This window comes from Panicum hallii, chromosome 2 (genome assembly GCF_002211085.1).
Source record: "Panicum hallii strain FIL2 chromosome 2, PHallii_v3.1, whole genome shotgun sequence".
Classification (NCBI taxonomy): Eukaryota; Viridiplantae; Streptophyta; class Magnoliopsida; order Poales; family Poaceae; genus Panicum; species Panicum hallii.
Genome location: NC_038043.1, coordinates 47,295,804 through 47,314,649, shown reverse-complemented (window position 1 = coordinate 47,314,649; position 18,846 = coordinate 47,295,804). Strand labels below are relative to the sequence as shown.

The following is an 18,846-nucleotide window of genomic DNA, read 5'->3' as shown; positions in this document are numbered from 1 at the left end:
GATTAACAAACACAAGGTAGGTGTTACTTGATTCATTGTGAATAGCGGTGTGTACTTGATTCATTATGAATAGTACTTTTATATTATATAACTTGCACATTTAAAATATAAAATATATATTGCTGGTCAAAGTGTCATATAGGAGACTGCTACTGCATCCGTTTCAAAATGTAGGTCGTTTGCTAAATTTTATATAATTTTTACTATATATTTAGACATAGTATTTATCTAGATGTATAGCGAAAACTATGTATCTAAATTTGCTAAAACTACTTAAATTTGGAGTGAAGTGATATATTATTGGTTAGCATGAGCTCTGGTGGTTCATTTATGATTATCAAGGTTCAATTATGGTTTTTTAGGACAATAGCAGTGTCTGCCTTTTCATTATAGTAGGAAGCAGCGGGAAAAAAACAAATGAATGATTAGGCACGAAGCCATGCTAAACAGATAAGAAAAAAAGAGAGACCAGGGCATTCATAACAACAAAGAGCTCCTGCCCATGTCCTCTAGTGAAATAATAAAAAAAATCTAGAAACAAAAATGAGTTTCCGGACATGTCCCCAACGTTCATAATTCATTTTGAGCATAAAGTCTGGATACTTGGAACTGATATCAGTGCCCGGTGGTCAAATAATATGACTACACCCAATCCTGCTTATAAGGGAAAGGGCGAAAGGCGCAGGTCTGCAAGAACATCAACAGCTAAATAAACACTGATGGTCTTATGTGCACAACGAGACAAGCAAAAAGAATCTGATACCACTGAAGAAGGAGCAAATACACCTACGTTGCATGAGATGGAGCAATACAACAATCAAGTAACAACAGAATTTCCATAATGGTTTCCTATCTGAACAGGTTCTTGCAGGATGGCATCGAGCCATCGACTCTCTTAACAACAAAGGGAGGAGCAGAAACAAGTTACAGGCTTTGTTCGTATCTACATTCACATTCAGGTGGAAGCACGCCTAGTCACTTGTGGTATGAATACGATACTACACAAAGAACAAAAATTTCTCTGGACATGAAGTTCCCAGGGGCATATCCTAAGCATTTGGCGACTTGAGAGCAGCTTCAGTGCGGAACAAGCCTCAATGGAAGTGATCCTCGTGATGCATATCATCCTGGTGGTACAGGTACAGGCCAAAACCGAACCGTGCGCAAGCTTTGCAGAATGCTTCTTCCTCTGCGGCTGCAACAGCGTCTTCCCTGTGGCCCTCATGGACCTGGGCCGTGCCTGTGGCATCTCTGTATGCCTACACCCACAAAGATATAACTATGAGTACACTAGTTGATAAAGATGGTTGTTTCAATGTATCCTAGTTAGCCTCAGAAACAAAAAAGATGATGCAGTTGGTATGAACCGTACAGCTCCAAGAAAGTGCCACTTTTAGTTTGCAACAGTATGACACAATCACAATGAAGGATGATTTGTGCAGAACAAACAAGTGCTTCCATAGAGAACAGGTGAGAAAGGATACCTCTCCATCAGTTCCTTTCAGTATCACTCGATAGACCACGGTTACAGTTCCATTCGGAGAATAAATAACATCACGAACTTCTCCACACCAACCTGAAGATAGGAATCATCGGTGACTTCTCTGAACAAAGAGCGGTGCTTTATGTAAGAAACTACCACCTAGTTAAATAAATGTAGAATTATTTGAGATTGCAGATATTTTTTTATTTGACTACCTCCTGTCATAACAGATCAGATATCCAACAGAAATGTGTATAAAACATCTTAGCAACTTCCTTTTAGAGTAGTTCTGAGAAACAATGACTTAGTAGAGTAAACCATTTCATTATGAGTAAATCATTTCATTATGTCTGCAATGTCAGCGAAGTGAGCCAAACTATCTTCAAGTTGTCTGAAACAGGTGTGGCATGGTGTAAACCGGTTGTTTGCGCTTTCGATAGATGAAAACAAAATTTTTGAGCATACTAACAAGAACACATATCCAAAATGCAAACTTGAAGAAGAACACTAACCCTATGGGAGCACCAGAAAACTATTGTTAAGCCAGCATCCAGCAGGGGAACTTTTTTTCTAAAAAAATCTGTTCACTGAAAAACAAATCATAAAACAGTTTCAGATCCTAAAGAAAACTCACCTGGTGCATAAAAGCTAAGCATTCTGTTGGCATGATACCTGCACAACAAAAGGCAAATGATATCAGTATCCTTGAGTTCAGCAGGTTTTTTGCCTACCAGTTCACAGCAAATATTACTTAAGAGATTGAAATCACATATATTTCTGTCAGACCCTTAAAATAAGTAAAACGCTTCTTGTATGTAAACAGAGAAGTCCACATAGTACAATTAGTGTCAGGTGTTAATTTATTTTTGAATAGTACATTGTCAAATTAACCAAGGATGTATGCCTAAAGCCTTGCTTATCAAGAGAATAGAGGCAGTGTTGAGGATCAAAGTAATTTTGTTCATCCAGCAAATGCACACTCGTGATAGAAGAAACGCTACAATGTAATCCTGTGCATGGCCAGCATGGAGAATGTGGATCTAGTCTACATAGTACCAACGCTTTATCCCTGCGTTATGAAAATGAAAGAAAGTAAAATCTTAATTCGTTTTATTTTATTGGCTCAATAAATTTTAGATGGCTAAACATAGGTGATAAAGACAAAGATGAATAGGCAGAACTGCATGGCATATACCAACACTAGTGGCACTCTACCCACTTTAATCACAAATTAGTTTTGGACCAACAAAGATAGCTTACATCAAACTGAATTTCTGTTTTTGGCAGAATTATTAGGCATATATCATTATATGGCACCCTATTAAAATTTCTTCAATGAAAGTGAGAAAAAAATTGATACGTTTAAGATAGCAAGTCAACTCCAAAACAAGCCACAAAATCAGTTAACTTATCAATGTGCATAAAATTTGATACCACGGAGACATGTTTTTTTAAGACTAAACCCAAAGTTTCTTTTACCAAAAGGTTGATGTGACAATACATGACATACATGCCAACATGGAACCATATAGCTATATCCATTTTAAACATTCCAAGGTCATAACAACCTCCCTTTTAAATTAACAGAACAGGCGCCCCACCTTGTCCAAAATTCAGAACTCAATCAACATACGAAACAATTACCAATTGACTTTGTACATGTTTTCTGGGGAAAAAAACTTGTCGGAAGAACAGGTTACTCAAGTAACATCTGATAAACAATTTGAATGGATATTGAACCTATCAACAATACAGCAGAAATCAACACCATCAACCTGATCAAATGTGCCCTTAGAAGGAAGTAGCCAGAAAGAACACCCTGTAATTGATGAGGAGGCTAACCGATCGAATTAATGTCACAGCTGGAAACCCGTGACATATCACCGTGTCCATTCAATACAAAGCTGTTCCATCCCATCAATTGTGTTGGCTCAACGCCATTTTAGCGAAGCCCGATCCCATGAATTCAATCTACAGACTAAAACAGCTACAAATTCGCAGAGATGCTTTTGCGTATCCAAAATCCTCCCCGAGAGCAACGGATCGCGCATTCTCCTCTAAAATGAACAGCTAGCGACCAGGTGCGCAGCGAAATCAAAGCAAACAACCAACAGACGGTACGGGGCCGTCCCGAGGGGCAGCAACTCACACTCACCAGTGCACGGCGTTGGTCTCGGGGTCGATGATCTTGTCGGGGACGCGCTTGTTGAGGTCCCGCAGGATCTCCACGAGCGGGCGCGTCATCCCGGTGGCCTTGTCGAGCGGCACCACGTAGTTCGTGGTGGGCACCCCCTTCCCCTGCCCGCTCTCCATCTTCGCCACCACGGACGCGCCCCGCCACCGCCCCTGCCGCGGCCGGGGGCGCGCGGCGCACCCCGCTGCCACCATCGCCGTACACCCGCCCCGCGCGGAGACGACGGCCGCCGCCGCGAACGGGAGCGCGGTCGCCGCCGCGGCCTCCATGCGCTCGGTTTCGGTTTGACCTGGGAATGCGTTTGGCGCACAGCGTTGGTAGCGGGGGACGGGGGAGTTTGGTTTTCGGGGTGGTGGGTGCGGGGACGGGGAGGACGGAGCCGTAGAAAAGGGGCCCCGGACGGGAAGAGAGGGGAGGGGCAACCCGGCGGCCGCGCGAGGCCAGCCACCTACCTCCGTACCTTTCCGTTCGGCTCGCCGCGCGGCGCGGGGCGGGGCGAGGCGTGGCGCGTGAGCTCGCCGCGCGCGACCCCAGTTTTGGGGCCGTTCGCGGTGGGGAACGGACTCGGGGTGGGTGGGTGCCGCGCGTGGGCGCGGGGCGCGTGGCTGCTGCGGTGTGAAGCGGCGCGGGGATTTTGCCCGAATGCCCGAGGTTGGTGAGGTTCCGCGAGATTTTGGGTGGGGAAGGCAGCGGTGGATCGGGGGCTGCGATTTTGGCGGAGCTCGCCCGCATTTGCGTGTCTGTCTGTCTGATCTACGGCGGTCACTGTCGCCGGACGGTCATGGTCCACGAGCTGCCTAGTGCCGGGGAAGGTGGCGCGCGCGAATGGGCGCCGGGGAGAGAGGGAAGCGATAAGGCCGTGGCCATCGGACCTGGCCACTTGTTGATGGTGATTGGTGTAGGTTAGTTAGGTTGACCGAGAACCGCATGTGCTTGGCAAGTTGGCAGGTTGTTACGGAGATAATAAAGATGCTAACTTTTCATAGTATCTCCAAGAGCATCCGAAAAAGGAGTTGGATGGTTAAAAATAGCCAAACTGGATAAAAAAAGGATCCAGCAGCCTCTCTATTTTTCGATTCTTGCTATCTCGCTAGCTATCTTTGCCGAGCCCCATCGTCTCACCATCTCCTCCTCCCGCGCGGTCCGCGCACTCCCTCCCGGCCGGCGCGGTCCATCCCCACTGCTCCCTCCCTCACCGGCGCGGCTTGTCCCCGCCGTTCCTCCCCGCCGGCATGATGCTCCAAGGTGTGCTATCCTGCACGCCCGCCACCGACGTGTCGGCAGCAACTGCGATGAAGACCAAGCGGGCGTCGGCGTCCCCAAGACCCCGACGAAGAGGACGATGGGAAAAGGCGCCCGGTGCGGGGGAAGCGGCAACAGCTGCTTGGGCTCGGCTCCACCGCAACGGCGGCGAAGGGGCCGGAGACGCAGGGTCTGCGGCTGCTTAATCTCATGCTCCGGTGCGCGGAGGCGGAGGTGGAGGCGGAGGCGGTGGCCATGGACCTGCTGACGGAGGCGGGGGAGCTGCTGCCCAAGATCGCCGAGCTGGCGTTGCCATTCAGGTCCTCCCCGGAGCTCAGCATTTCAGGGGGATACGAAAGGATGTGGGAGGTTTTCAATATGAAGAGTCGAGATAATACCTAGTCTGTTCGATAGCTTAAGAGGAAAGTTTCTATTTCTATAAAGAAGGTAAAATCTGTAAATTTAGATAATATTTTACCTAGTCTTTTGGATATGCTCTTAAGCGTGACGATGCCTCGCTTACTCGAGCAAACGGCTATAGGGAACTTCCGGCCGAGCAGCTTCAGTATCATAGCATGGGAATTGCTACTCAGCTAGTATAGTTGCTAGATGACCACACACCACTTGGTAACCTGGTTATGGAAGTCTCGTGTCTGTTCTGTCCCAGCATTTCTGGCTACAATACACACGTGTGAGCTGATAGTAGTAAGTCAGAAACTCAGAATCAATCATCCGCCTTCATTAAGACATTTGCACAATTGCACAGATCTCAGTTTAGTTTCGTCACAATTGATATCATCAACATCAAATCCTGTTGGCCTCGAAAGGAAGCTGAAGCTGCAACGGCACAAGGAAAAATTGCTTCATTGCAGTGCCCGTATTACAGAACGTTGTGAGCATGATAATTAGGGTGTGTTCGTTTGGCATTAGACCTCTCTAGAATCTTTAGAGTGCTCCCCCTCTCTAAAATCTTTAGAGGAATCGCAGTCTTATTAGAGGCTGAATTAGAGGGCTGTTCGGTGCCGGACCTCTAAAGTTTAGATGTTTCGGATTTTAGAGGGGTGAAACGAACACACCCTTAGTTTGCCAAAATGAGGTCATAAGCACGTGCCTAAGAGCCTAACCTATCATGCCATCATATACTACAACACCACGACATTACTACCTGACAATCCTCCCGTCCCCTCCGACTGATCATTCTTGAATACTGCAAGAAAAGGAAACCCAAACCTGCCATCTAACTGTAGCATTAACATCCCACAAAAATGATGGATTACATTGCATCCAAAAGGGAAAATCTTCTGGTGGTTTTCCAAATTATCATGTCGCAGTCACTTTACCCTGGTCGTCAGCAGAAGAAATGCAAGTTAACTTAGCGAATTGCTGGACTTCAGTCTAAGGGACGAGGTCAACTGTGCACCTTGAGCTTCTGCTGGAAGAGCGTCTGAACTTCTCTTCGAAGGCCATCAACCTCCGCAGCAAACTCCTTTTGATCCTCTGGTGTCAAATCCTCCAACTGTACCCCTAGTCTGAGCAGAACACCCTCGAGGTCATAGAACTCAAAATCCTCCACATCAGTTGAGGAAAGTTCCAGTAGACTCTTAATGGCCAACAGGACCTGCACAGGAAGGATCAGATCAATTTACTAGGTAAGTGCAATGAGCTAGTTTTTATAGACAGTGTAAAGCTCGTGTAAAGTGTAGTAGCCACTCCCATATCTGAACAATGAAACATGTTGCAACCAAGACCTTCCAAATCAGAATTTCAGATATGCATGACTGCTTGAACCAAAAATCAATGAAGGAGAATGGCATGACAAACTAATAAATAAGTTGTGTGTATAGCTGGTAAAAAATTAAATTACACGTCCAAATTGTTGAAGGTACTAGTATAGTAACATATGCATCTATGGCAATAACTCTGAAATTACATATCCATATATTCAATGACAAGATTTTTTTGCCGCTAAGATTATTGCATATCCAAGCAATATTATTGGACGCAAAGATTATTGTCTTCCAGAAAATGACAATAGTCTTTTAGGGAAATGGCAATATTATTACGCAAAAGTAAAATTGTCATGAAAAATGCTAACTATACTGCTAAATAACGGTAGCAGCAAGAATGTTCATGATAATAGGAACTGGAAGCAGCTCCAATCATACCTTTTCATGAAGATCTAGGTCAAACTTTGACAACATATCAACTATTGACTTTAAGAAAAGGCGGTCACTTAAGAAAGGAAGTTGTGGGTTTCCAGAATTTAGCTGAAAGTCTGCCAGATCTGTTACTAAAAACACTGCCTTCTTCTGTAGCCTAACATCAATACTGTTGCTCACCAATATGTGCTGCAAAACAGGAAAAGTTGTCAGACGTGAACCAATTCTGTATCCATATTCTGAGCTGAAAAAGGTTGTTACCTGCAACATTGCACCCCCATTTTCTGAATGGAACGCCTCTTGACCATTTACATTGTTTCTGATCAAAGCTGATATAGCATATAATGCTTTTGCAGCTTCTTCTGTAGATGTGGAATAGCCCATCTTCACCAACCTCGCCAAAGCTCCATAACCGAGGATCTAGCCAAGGGTGAAGGGGTCAGCATTAGCATGGCTAAACATATCATCGGGGCATACAGCATAACTAGAGCAGAAAGAACAGATCAAAATTCAAAAGTACTTCAACCTTGCTCGAGCAGAAACAAGACGGAAACAATTGTTAATAAGAAATCTACTGTCATGTTACAGATAAAAATATTAAAAAGGGAAAGCATTCACAATCACAAGCATGAAATGCTATGCTACACAGGGCAAACATCATTTTAGAGCACATGTAATTAAGTTGTAGGGCTAAATTACAGTAACACTGGTTTTGTTTGTCCTGCACACATTGCCACACTTCTTTGCCAAACTCCACCTAAGAAACTATGGTGTGCCTCACGTTTGGCGTGGCAAAGTTTGGCAACCAACCAAACAAATCAGAATCCACAAGGCTAACTAAGAAAAAATGTATTTACAAGACATGCACAGGATAATGAATAATGATGCACATTCCCTGACTACAAAAGGCACAAAAGTGGAATCAGAATGCTCATTCTTGCATGGTGAATGCGATTACCTGGTTTTGTACAAGTGCATTATTCTGACTGGCTGTACCAAGGACCCACGCAGAGGTGGTCCGTATTTCATCATTTGCATTATTAAGCTCTTGAATCACAGGAAGAAGGCCCCCAAGTTTGTCAAGATCTGAGCATATGCAAGAAACAGCAGAGTTTCAGAAAATCTTAGAAAAAAGTAAATTAACAAATATCAAACAGGACACAAGAGTCACATGCTGTCACGCGCTATTTTCTTTTCTGCAAGAGAAATCTTTGCAAGCTATAGTTGCATAGTTATACAGTTTTATGCTGGGACATTTTCAGAAACGCAAGTGAGCACTTCAAAGAATGCCTTCAGTAGTGAACTGTACATACACTTCAAGCATGGAGCATTTTAGGAATAAAACCAATACAAGTAATAAAATAGTGGCTAAATTATGTTAGCAGCCTAGACTCTGAAGGCGATAACTTAGATGTCTCAGTTTTCTGTGGATATAAGAAGATATTTTGGTTGATACGCAGAGCAGTAAGTAGCATTCAGATGAACTAAAGAAAAGAGCATACTTACCATTAGCATTGTCAATGAGCTCAACAAGAACTAAAAGTTCCTGCAACGCTCGCTGGCGATCCTCCAGAGAAATGGAAGAGTTTTTTAAGTCAGCAATTGCAATTTTCATTAAGTCAGCATCTGATGGCATCTTTAACTTCTCCATCAACTCCTGCAAGAAAATATATTCAATGTAGTGTATAACCATGTTCTAAGCTTTGCCTTTCAACTAAATAGAGGACCAGCTGCCTGACTACTGAAAGAACACATACCACAATAGATTTATCTTTTCTTTGGCTAATAACAGTTACAACAAATGTGTGGAGCAAAATTCAAACCTTGTGAAGTCTAAAACTATAACAAGAACATGCTAATAACTTGGGGCACTCCAGGAATAAGTAAGGATATAAAAAAAATTCAGCAATAATACAACAAAACAGTAAGAGATCAACTTTGTCCGCTAACATGGTGGTAGTCCAAATGACTGAACAAGCGTAAAAGCATGTCCTCAGCTCCAGGTATTAAAGTACTAATTCACCTGCTAGATGTATGTGCCATACAGTAAAGCAGAGCGCTCCAAAACAGTACAAGTAATCTAGATCATGATCATGCCAAACTCTTATGAATATAGCCCAAGTAATACAAATGAATACAAATTAAATAAGATGATGGAATCACACCACAAAGCTGATAATAAATTAACAGAAGTCAGAATACAGATGCAGTGAAGCAGTGTTTATTACCTTGATCTCCTGACGCCGCTTCAGCAGCTCATCTGCAGACAATTTCTGCACATCAGCTGCCTCCTCTTTCAGCTTCTCCGGATCAGAATTTCCTGCCCACAAAGAAAACCAGAAAGAATTCAGCAAAATACAGAGTTGTCTTTATATGCTCCAACCCAACCAAACTCTACAACACAAATGCAACATCAAAATCGAAAGATTGTACAGCAGAATTTAGGGGGTTTGGGCTTCCCGTACCGATCGCCCACTGCAGCATGCTGTCGAGGGAGCCAAAGCCACCAGCGAACTCGTCCTCCTCCACCGAACCGCCTCCAGCAGTATCACCCTCAGCAATCAGATTCCCCTCGTCCTTCCAGTTCCCGGTCGCCAACTGCCTCCCGGCCCCCAGAGCCGACTTGATCTCCCCATCCCCGTCCGCCACCGCGGCGGTTGCCGCCGCCGGCAAGAGCAGCGGGAGGAGAACGGAAACAGAGAGGGAAACCGCGAGTAGGAGGTGATGGGTGGTTCGCTTCGACGAGTGTGCCATTGCCTTCGCCATGGCTCGAGGGAGAGATCGATGCTTCCAGGCGAGGGAGGGCTATTTAATTATTTGTCATCTAAACTTACCGGAGTCTACGTATTTACCAATTTGTCCGAGTCACCGTGCCAGCGTGAATCAGCCACGCGAAAAGACCGTCATACCCTGCCTTATCTCAATATACGGTGCCCTCTCCATGACTCCATCTCTATGACCGGTGGACCCCACCTCCTCTTCCACCTCCGTCATCTTCTTCCTCCAGCCAGGCGTTGAGCTCCCGCGCCGACGGATCCGCCCTCCTGCGCCACCCCCCGCTTCCACCTCCGCGCCGCCGCCCGCTCCCACGCCCACGCGCCGCCCAGCAGCTCCGCTAAACCCCACCGCAAGCCCTACAGAGGGCCCAAAGCCCCGGGAGCACTTGCCCCGCCGCCACCAACGCCGCGCTCCCGGTTGCGCAGGGGGAGGGGGAGGGGGATGAGCGGATGCTGGCGAGTTCCGCGGGGAAGAGCGTCACGCTCGGGCCGCGGGCCAGGCGGACGGCGATGGGGATCACCTCCTCCCCTGGGAGGACGACGCCGAACGGCGCCGACGGGAGCACGAAGCGAGAGAGCCAGGTGGAGAGGAACGCACCGTGTTCGAGCTGCTCCTCGTCACGGCCACTGACCCGCCGCCCGCAACTGCCGTCTCCTCTGGACGGCGCTGCTGCGGATGACGAATTGCTCGATCCACCCAGTGCTCTTGCTGTGGTTCATCAGGCGGTCTTCGGCGCGGACGCTGGCGCCCCTGGCCAGTGTGTGGTCGTCTCCGGCGACTTCCTCCAGCTGCGAGAGCTGCTCGGAGCATCGTGCAGCGCTATTCACTCTCTCCCCTTCTGGATCCTCGATCCGTTGCTGCCACTACGGTATTGATTTCTCTAGTACCGTAGAGCGGAGATACATCCAATCAGATTTTGTGATGCGTGGTTTTCTGCTAATACAAATCCATCCGTCCATGGATTAATTTGATTCTTCTCGGAGCTTCGCGCTGGAAGGAAGAGACTTCAGAATAAGAAAGTGCTTTCAAATGCTACCGTAAGGGTCTGTTTGGATCCAAGTGCAAATGGTAAAAGGACAAATGGTAAAATTTTTACTCCTGTCACATCAGATGTTTGGACGCTAATTAGAAGTATTAAATATAGTTTAATTAAAAAACTAATTACATATACGAGGACTAAATGACTTGATGAATCTATTAAGCCTAATTAATCCATAATTAGAAAAATTACGGTAGCATTTGTCCTTTTGCACTTTGGGGTGTTTGGATCCAAAAGTGCAAAAGAGCAAAAATTTTACACTTCCTCTTTCTCTTTCATTGGATCCAAACAGTACCGTAGACGGAACAGAACTAGCTGGGATTGATGCAACTTACCTTGCACAAAACGTCTCTGTTTCCTGGCATTCCCTAGTGGACGTGGTGAACATTTCAGCGTGGTAACTACCGGTGTTTTCTTCCCAATCTCTTTCTTGCCGGTTTAAAAATTAGAGTGGATCTGCGACATACTTGTAGCTCTGCCAATAGCATCGCGTCTTGTGTTCGAGTGGATATGCAGCGGCGGCGACTTGGCGATGGAGATCTCAGCTGAGGGGCGCAACTTGGTGGCTGGAGGAAGAAGACGACGGTGGTGGAAGAAAATGGGCAGGGCAGACGGTTTTTTCGTGTGGCTGATCCACGCTGAGTTGGCGTGCCACGTCGTGGTAAATATGTAGATTCTGGTTTAGAGAAGTGGTAAACTATTTTAACATTAGCTTTTGAAGAAAATAAATTGACAAATATGTAGACTCTGGTTTAGAAGAAGTTGCAAGTAGTTAAATACCCCGAGTCCCCGAGGCGAGGAGCAGCCCTGCGGAAGCAGGGAAGTGGGGAACTTATTTTCGGTTAAGTATATTTCTTTAAGGAAAACTAGTTTGGTTGCCTGAACTTTATTATCAAACAAAACAATTTACATAATCTATGATTACAAAGAGGGCCTCTCCAAACAAGGAGGCTAAAGAGGAGAGGAGAGCTAAATGGAGACATTGGCCAAAGGGTTGCCTCCAGCAGTATTTCGGTCAAGTACATAGACTTTTAATTATTCCAATTGCGATCTGATTTCCATGTGGAGAGTTACTTATCTGTAAATTTCAAGGTTTACATGGATGACTTTGCAGAGACTTTGGCAAGTGGGCCCGGAGATCCTGTGTCAGGCGCCTCCCATTGGTCGGGTGACATCACGTCCCGAGTCTCTCCCCTCTAATCCGAGACTGCTTAAAATCTAGACCGCTCCTTCGTATCTCGACGGATGATGAGACGTTATTGTGACACCGCCGGACAAATCGTTTCCGCCAGCCCAATTTTAAACGGCGCTGCGGGGCGCCCGGACGTGCGAACCTGGCGCTAGCATCGGATGCTGTGACTACCGTCATACGAAGCGGCTGCCATCTATCGTTGGATTGAAATCAGAAAAATTCCCACTGAAACATACGCTCTTGTTGCACGCAACATCGACCGAGTTCTCTTCGATTTCTCAAGTCTTCCTCATTTGGGCACTGGAGCTCGAGCAAGCTGTGCCTTAACGAGGTCAAAGATCGTGTATGAATTAAATTTCTTTGTGAATCTCATGAAAAATAGCAAAAGAAGAAGAAAGATCCCAAATCATTCAAGAAACTGAGTTTGTCTCCCCTAAAATCAAAAACACCATTTGAAACATCAAAAAAAATATTATTGCGACATATCAAAACACAAATTACAACATCATGAAAAACACCTTATGCAGCATTTAAACGCTAATCCAGTAAAAATGACATGCCGCAACATCTTGGTTTATTTATTTCAACATTCCTAATGACCTATTGCAACACTGAAATTGCTAATTTCAACATCTGAAATCTTTATTACAACATCATATAATGCTTTTTGCAACATCTTAAATCATCTGATGCAACATTGAAATTAAAGATCAAATTTCCCTAAATATCACCTGTAGCTCACGCTCTGCCATTTGTGCTTGATATCGGAGTTTTGATCACCGGCTAGTAATTTGCGCCGCGCTTCTCGGTGGCTTGATAGCTAACAATCGAAGGTAATGATTTAGACTAGTTCGGAATTATCCGCGTAACCGCGGGTAAAAAACCCGTTGGGCACGGGTTTGGGTACCATTTAGTATCCATGGGTACGGATACGGATGGCAAATAATATCCGCGGATATTTTTAAAACGGATAGCAAAAACTACTATCCATACCCGGTACTTGAAATCCGCATCTGACATGTGCATCCAGGTTAATGTTGTATATAAATGCTAGGGTTTCCTCACCCACTTGGCCACTCCAATCCAGCCGCCAGCCCACCCCCGTCCAGAGTCCAGACTCCCTGCCGCCAGCCGCCAGCCCACCTGGGCACCTCCACACCTCCACCACCAGACCGACCACGAACGGAGGCACTCCGGCGCTCACCCCAGCTCACCTCCATGGCTCCACTGCTACACGCGCCCCCCAGTCCTCCACGCCCTCCCCAGCTCCCCTACCGACGCTGCTCCAGGACCAGGAGACCTGCCGGCACAACTCCAGGAGTCCAGGACCTGCCGGCGCCCCTCCCTGCTCCAGATCTGCCGGCGCCCCCTGCTCAAGGAGCTGCCAGCGCCCTCCCTCTCCAGAGTACAGAACTTGCTCCATCAGCCACCTCCCCTCCACCTTTTCTGGTGAGAACTGAGAATATCCGGTTGTGATGGATTATTTTGTGTTGTTCTTTTTACAATTGATACTTCTAGATTGTTATAAGTTCTTAAATTAATGCAGCTGTGATGGATACCCCTACTAGGACCGGGAGTGGGAGCACTCGACAAGGCTCAGCGACCGGTCCTCTTGCCCTTGTTGACGACCGTCCTACGATGGACATGGATTCCTCATCGGAGAAAGAGGAGCAAGGGGACGTACCTGCCTCTTCAGGCTCAAAGAGGAAGCTCAGATTTGATGTGTGGAGTGAATTTGAACCAGTGGAAGTTGATGGGGTATCGAAGGCTAAATGCAAACATGACATCACAAGAAACGGTACATCACATTTGCGTGCGCATTTAAAGTCTTGTGTTTATAATCAAAAGAAGAAAGGAATAAAAATACAAACTAATCTGAGGTTTGCTACAACAGAAAAGGGGCAAGTGGCTGTAGAAAATTATGTATTCAATCAAGATGTAGCTAGAAGAGCACTTTATTTCATGATTATACTGCATGAATATCCATTGTCCATTGTTAACCACCATGGCTTTCGTAAATTTGTTAGTGCATTGCAACCTTTGTTTAAGATGGGAACCAAGAATACTATATGAAGGGATATCATGAGTTTTTATGATGGGGAGAAAAGGAAAGCAAGAATATTTTTGCAAAAGACCGATTGTCGTGTTGCTGTTACAACTGATCTTTGGACTGCTGATAATAAAAAAAGAGGCTATATGGCAGCTACAGGACATTTCATTGATGATTCATGGACACTTAAAAGCTGCATATTGAGATGATTCCTTTATCATAGTGTACTGTCTTACATAAATGTCATGGCTGTTTTTTCATTGGTTGTTTTTGTTGTGTTCACTAGCTGTTTTTTATTGGTTGTACAGGTTTATCTATGTTCCATATCCGCATACAGCAGAAGTTATATGTGATGCGTTGCACAAATGTTTGCAAAGTTGGGATATTGACCGTAGGGTCTCAACAGTGACCCTTGACAATTGCACCACCAATGATAGTATGGCTGGTCTAATGGAGACAAGACTTGGTGCAAATCATATGTTATTAAGAGGAAGGGTGTTGCATATGAGGTGTTGTGCTCACATTCTCAATCTCATTGTGAAAGATGGTACACAAATTATTGCAGAATCTATTGCAGCCATTCGAGAGAGTGTTGCTTATAGGATTGCTACACCAAAGAGGTATGAAAAAGTTTGAGAAAACAGCTATGGATGAAAATGTTAGATTGGATAGGATATTGAACCTAGATTGCAAAACTCGATGAAACTCAACTTTTATCATGCTTAGTGTTGCTATCCGTTATAGGAGGGTTTTTTAACGTTTGGGTGACCTTGATAGAAATTATATGTGCCCAACTCATCATGATTGGACTTTTGCAACTATTGTTTGTGAGAAATTGGAAATATTCTATGAGTTAACCATGCTGTTTTCTGGGATAAAATATATGACTGTTAATCTTTTCTTTCCTAAAGTGTGTGAAGTTAAACTTAAAATGAACAATTGGGGTCATGATGAGAATGAAATTATTAGAAAAATATCTGCTGCTATGATAGCAAAGTTTGATAAGTATTGGACTGACATCCATGGGCTTATGGCTGTTGCTGTGATTGTGGACCCACGCCTTATGATGACAATGTTGCATGCTTGCTATATTGCTTTGTTTGGTGAAGAAGTAGCTGAACAACATATCTCAAATGCCCATGAATTGCTAACTGAATTGATAAAGCATTACCAAGTGAAAGAACCAGAGTTTGTAACTTCCTCTTCTAGTGGATCCTCTACTGTTAGTGCAGCTGCAGTGTTGTCAATTTTTAAGTCACTTGCTGCAAATAAAAAGACTACTACCTTTTTTAGAAGTAAGAATAAGCTGGATCGATATTTGGAAGAAGAAACTCTTCCTAATTATGAGAATGACAACTTTGACATCCTTGGTTGGTGGAAGCTAGAGGGAACTCGTTATCCAACTTTGAGGTTGGTTGCTAGAGACATTTTAGCTATTCCAATCACCACAGTTGCATCTGAATCAGCTTTTAGTACAAGTGGGAGGCTTTTAAGTGATCATCGCAGTCGTCTTACTCCTAAAATGTTGGAAGCTTTGATGTGCAGCCAAAGTTGGCTTCGTCACACTCTTCAAGGTAAATAAAGTTTTATTGCTTTTTCAATATGTTATATTTGAAGTATGTACATAACAATGTCCATGTAATTTTATTTTAGGTGCTGATGATGGAAGATTCAACAGTTTTTGGTCTTGCCTTGAAGATAATGAAGAAGACATCAAGAAAGACTCTTGTGTGTCGGGTGCTGATTCTGTGTAAAATTGTTGACTTGTTGGCAAATGCATTTTTGTGTTTGTAATTTTATCCTTTGAACATTTCAGATTTGAATCTGCTGGACACTTATGTATGTTTGTATGCTATTGAAAATCTGTATGCCTTTGAACAATTCTGTATGTTTTGCAGTAGCTATTGGACAAATGGATATATCCGCAGATATCCGTTACCGTACGTTTTGCTATCCGTTGCGGATAATGGGTATGGGTTCGGGTATGGTTTTTAGGTCATGGGTATGGATATCCAGAGTCAATATCCGCAGATAGTTTATCCGTTGCCATCTTTAGTGGCACCCCTCCATCCCGCCAATCTTCACGACTTGGGCAGCGTACTGTGCTTGGCTCACAGTGATGTGCCCGCCCTCCCCGCCCTCCTGATGCACCTCAATGCCAAGGTAGAAGGAGAGAAGTACGAGATCACTTATCTGGAATTGGTCCTTCATCTCCTCCTTGCACTTGTCGATGGTCTACTCAGATGACCCGATGATCACCGGATCGTCGACGTAGACACCGACCAGCAGTGGCTCTTCGTGCTTGCCACCGTTCCGCCTGTAGATGTTGTGCTCGTGCGCGCTCTGCTTGAAGCTGAGTGCTTTGAGCGTCGAGTCAAGCTTCCCGTTCCAGGCCCGCGGCGCCTGTCGTAAGCTAGAGAGGGCCTTGCACAGTCGCAGCACATTTCCTTCCTCCCCTAGGACGACGAACCCAGGCAGCTGCTTGACGTAAACATCCTCCTTTAGATCTCCATTTAGGAAGGCCGTTTTGATATCCATGTGGTGGACAGTCTAGCCCTCCTGAGCTGCAAGGGCCAGAAGCACTCGCACCGACCCCATGCGAGCCACAGGCGCGTAGACCTCATCAAAATCGACGCTGGCCTGCTGAACAAAGCCTTGCGCCACCAGTCGTGCCTTGTGCTTGATCACCTTTCCCGCCTCGTCACGTTTTAGCTTGAACACCCACTTTAGCCCAATGGCCTGGTGCCCAGCTGGGAGTTTGATTAGCTCCCAAGTCTTGTTGCGCTCAACTGAGTAAATTTCATCGCGCATTGCCGCCCGCCAGGCTTCCTCCCGCTCCATATCAGCAAAGGAGCATGGCTCCCACGTGCTGGTGAGCATCAACTCCGCCTCCTCGAACTCTACTTGCGCAAAGTCTGGGTGCGGCTCACTGAGCAAGTCTTCCATTGGGCGATAGCGCAATGGGGCATCATCGTGGTTCTTGTCGAGTCGTCAGTCGTTGCTGCCGTAGGTCGAGGAAGAACTTGGAGCAGCGCTTAAAGGTGAATTAGCACTCAGAGTGGCCTCACGAATACTTGAAGTACCCTCCAAAGTATTCGGAGTCGCACCAGCGGGAGCAGAGGGAGTCGGGGGGGGGGGGGGGGGTCGCCTCGCCCCAGAGGTACTCGAAATGGAGCTCGAAGTACTCGGAGACATACCAGAAGAGGTCGTGGGGGTCGGAGAAGTACTCGAGGGGGTTGGATCTTCACCCAAGCTTGGCGCAGACTCCTCTACAGCCACCACAGCTTCCACCAGGTACTCGACGATGAAATCGGAGTTGCACCCAGTGTTGCCATCTTCCTCCTGCGACCAGCTCCAGCCGCGATCTTCATCAAACACAACATCGCGCACTGTGCGCACACGCAGTGTCACCGGGTCCAGCACCCGGTAGGCCTTGACTCCTTCCTCGTAGCCGATGAAGATGCCTGGAGTCGACTGATCTTCAAGCTTGTCGTGATGCCCAAGTTCCTTCACGTACGCCAGGTACCCAAAGGTGCACAGGAACTGGACCGCCGGTTTGCTTCCATGCCACGCCTCATATGGTGTCTTTTCGGAGAGGGCCCGAGTGGGCGAGCGGTTGAGGAGTAACACCGCCGTGCTCACCGCCTCCGCCCAATAGATGGCCGGCATGCCCCTCTGCTTCAGCAGGGCACACGCCATAGCCACCACTGACTGGTTGCGCTGCTCCACCACACCGTTCTGCTGGAGCGTGTGGGGCGCAGAGTGCTGTCGCTCCACACCTTGGTCAGCAAAGTACTCGACGAAGGACGCTGACGTGAACTCACCCCATTGTCAGTGCGGAACACCCTCAGCTTCCTCCCACACTTGTTCTCCATAGCCGTCTGGATCTTCTTGATGGACTCCGGCGCGCTGCTCTTCTCTACGAGGAAAGCCGCCCACGTATACCTTGTGATGTCATCTACCAGTAGCAGGATGTAGCGCCGGCCTCCTGGAGTCGCTGACGTGATGGGGCCGCACAAGTTGCCATGTAAGAGCTCAAGCGGCTTGTCCGCCCTGTACTTGGCTTGCTTGGGGAAGGGGGTGCGTCGGTGCTTGGTGGTGACGCAGACATCGCACAGCTGCTCAACATGAGCCAGCTACGGTAGCCCGTGCACCATGTTCTTCCGCCCCATCTGCTGTAGAGCGCCGAAGTTGACGTGACCGAACCGATCATGCCACCGCCAGGCATCGTCACCACGCCGTGCGGTGAGGCAGACCGGCCTCACGACCTCCAGTCGCAGCACATACTACCTGTTTCCACTGCGGGGAACCCTTGCCAGCAGCCGGCTCTCACGATTACGGATCCGCAAGACACCATCCTCGATGTGAATCTTGTACCCGATCTTGTCGAGTTGCCCAACTGAAATGATGCAGTTGCGCAGCTTCGGGAATCGGGATGTAGTAGACCCCATCTAGAGCCTTGTGTTCCCCGTTCCTCCCGGAGAAGATGATGGTGCCACAGCCCTGAATGGCCACGACCGACCCGTCACCGAACTTGACCGAGCCGTGTACAGCCTGATCGAGGTGGGAGAATACGTCGCACCGCCCCATCATGTGGTTGGTGGGCCCTATGTTCAGGTACCGCCCTTCCATTAACTCATCGTCCCGGCCCGTGCCAAGGTAGACTTGAGCCCGAGGCTCCTCGATGCAAGTCATCATTGCAGCCGCCG

At 46.6% G+C, this 18,846-nt stretch overlaps 2 protein-coding genes across 2 annotated transcripts; both read right to left on the bottom strand.

Annotated features, from left to right (window-relative positions):
* Positions 1-770: 770 nt before the first annotated feature.
* Positions 771-4,568, bottom strand: LOC112880055 (DNA repair RAD52-like protein 2, chloroplastic). Its single transcript, XM_025944518.1, has 4 exons — positions 3,639-4,568; positions 2,118-2,155; positions 1,485-1,576; positions 771-1,259 (listed from the first exon to the last, which is right to left on the bottom strand). Exons 1-4 carry the CDS (start codon positions 3,944-3,946, stop codon positions 1,095-1,097), a joined length of 603 nt encoding a protein of 200 aa, XP_025800303.1. The 5' UTR covers positions 3,947-4,568; the 3' UTR covers positions 771-1,094.
* Positions 4,569-5,764: 1,196 nt separating this feature from the next.
* On the bottom strand, positions 5,765-10,510 carry LOC112880054 (hsp70 nucleotide exchange factor FES1-like). The gene is made up of 8 exons (XM_025944517.1): positions 9,544-10,510; positions 9,307-9,398; positions 8,585-8,735; positions 8,037-8,164; positions 7,340-7,498; positions 7,085-7,267; positions 6,340-6,537; positions 5,765-6,260 (listed from the first exon to the last, which is right to left on the bottom strand). Exons 1-8 carry the CDS (start codon positions 9,842-9,844, stop codon positions 6,240-6,242), a joined length of 1,233 nt encoding a protein of 410 aa, XP_025800302.1. The 5' UTR covers positions 9,845-10,510; the 3' UTR covers positions 5,765-6,239.
* Between the last annotated feature and the right edge of the window lie 8,336 nt (positions 10,511-18,846).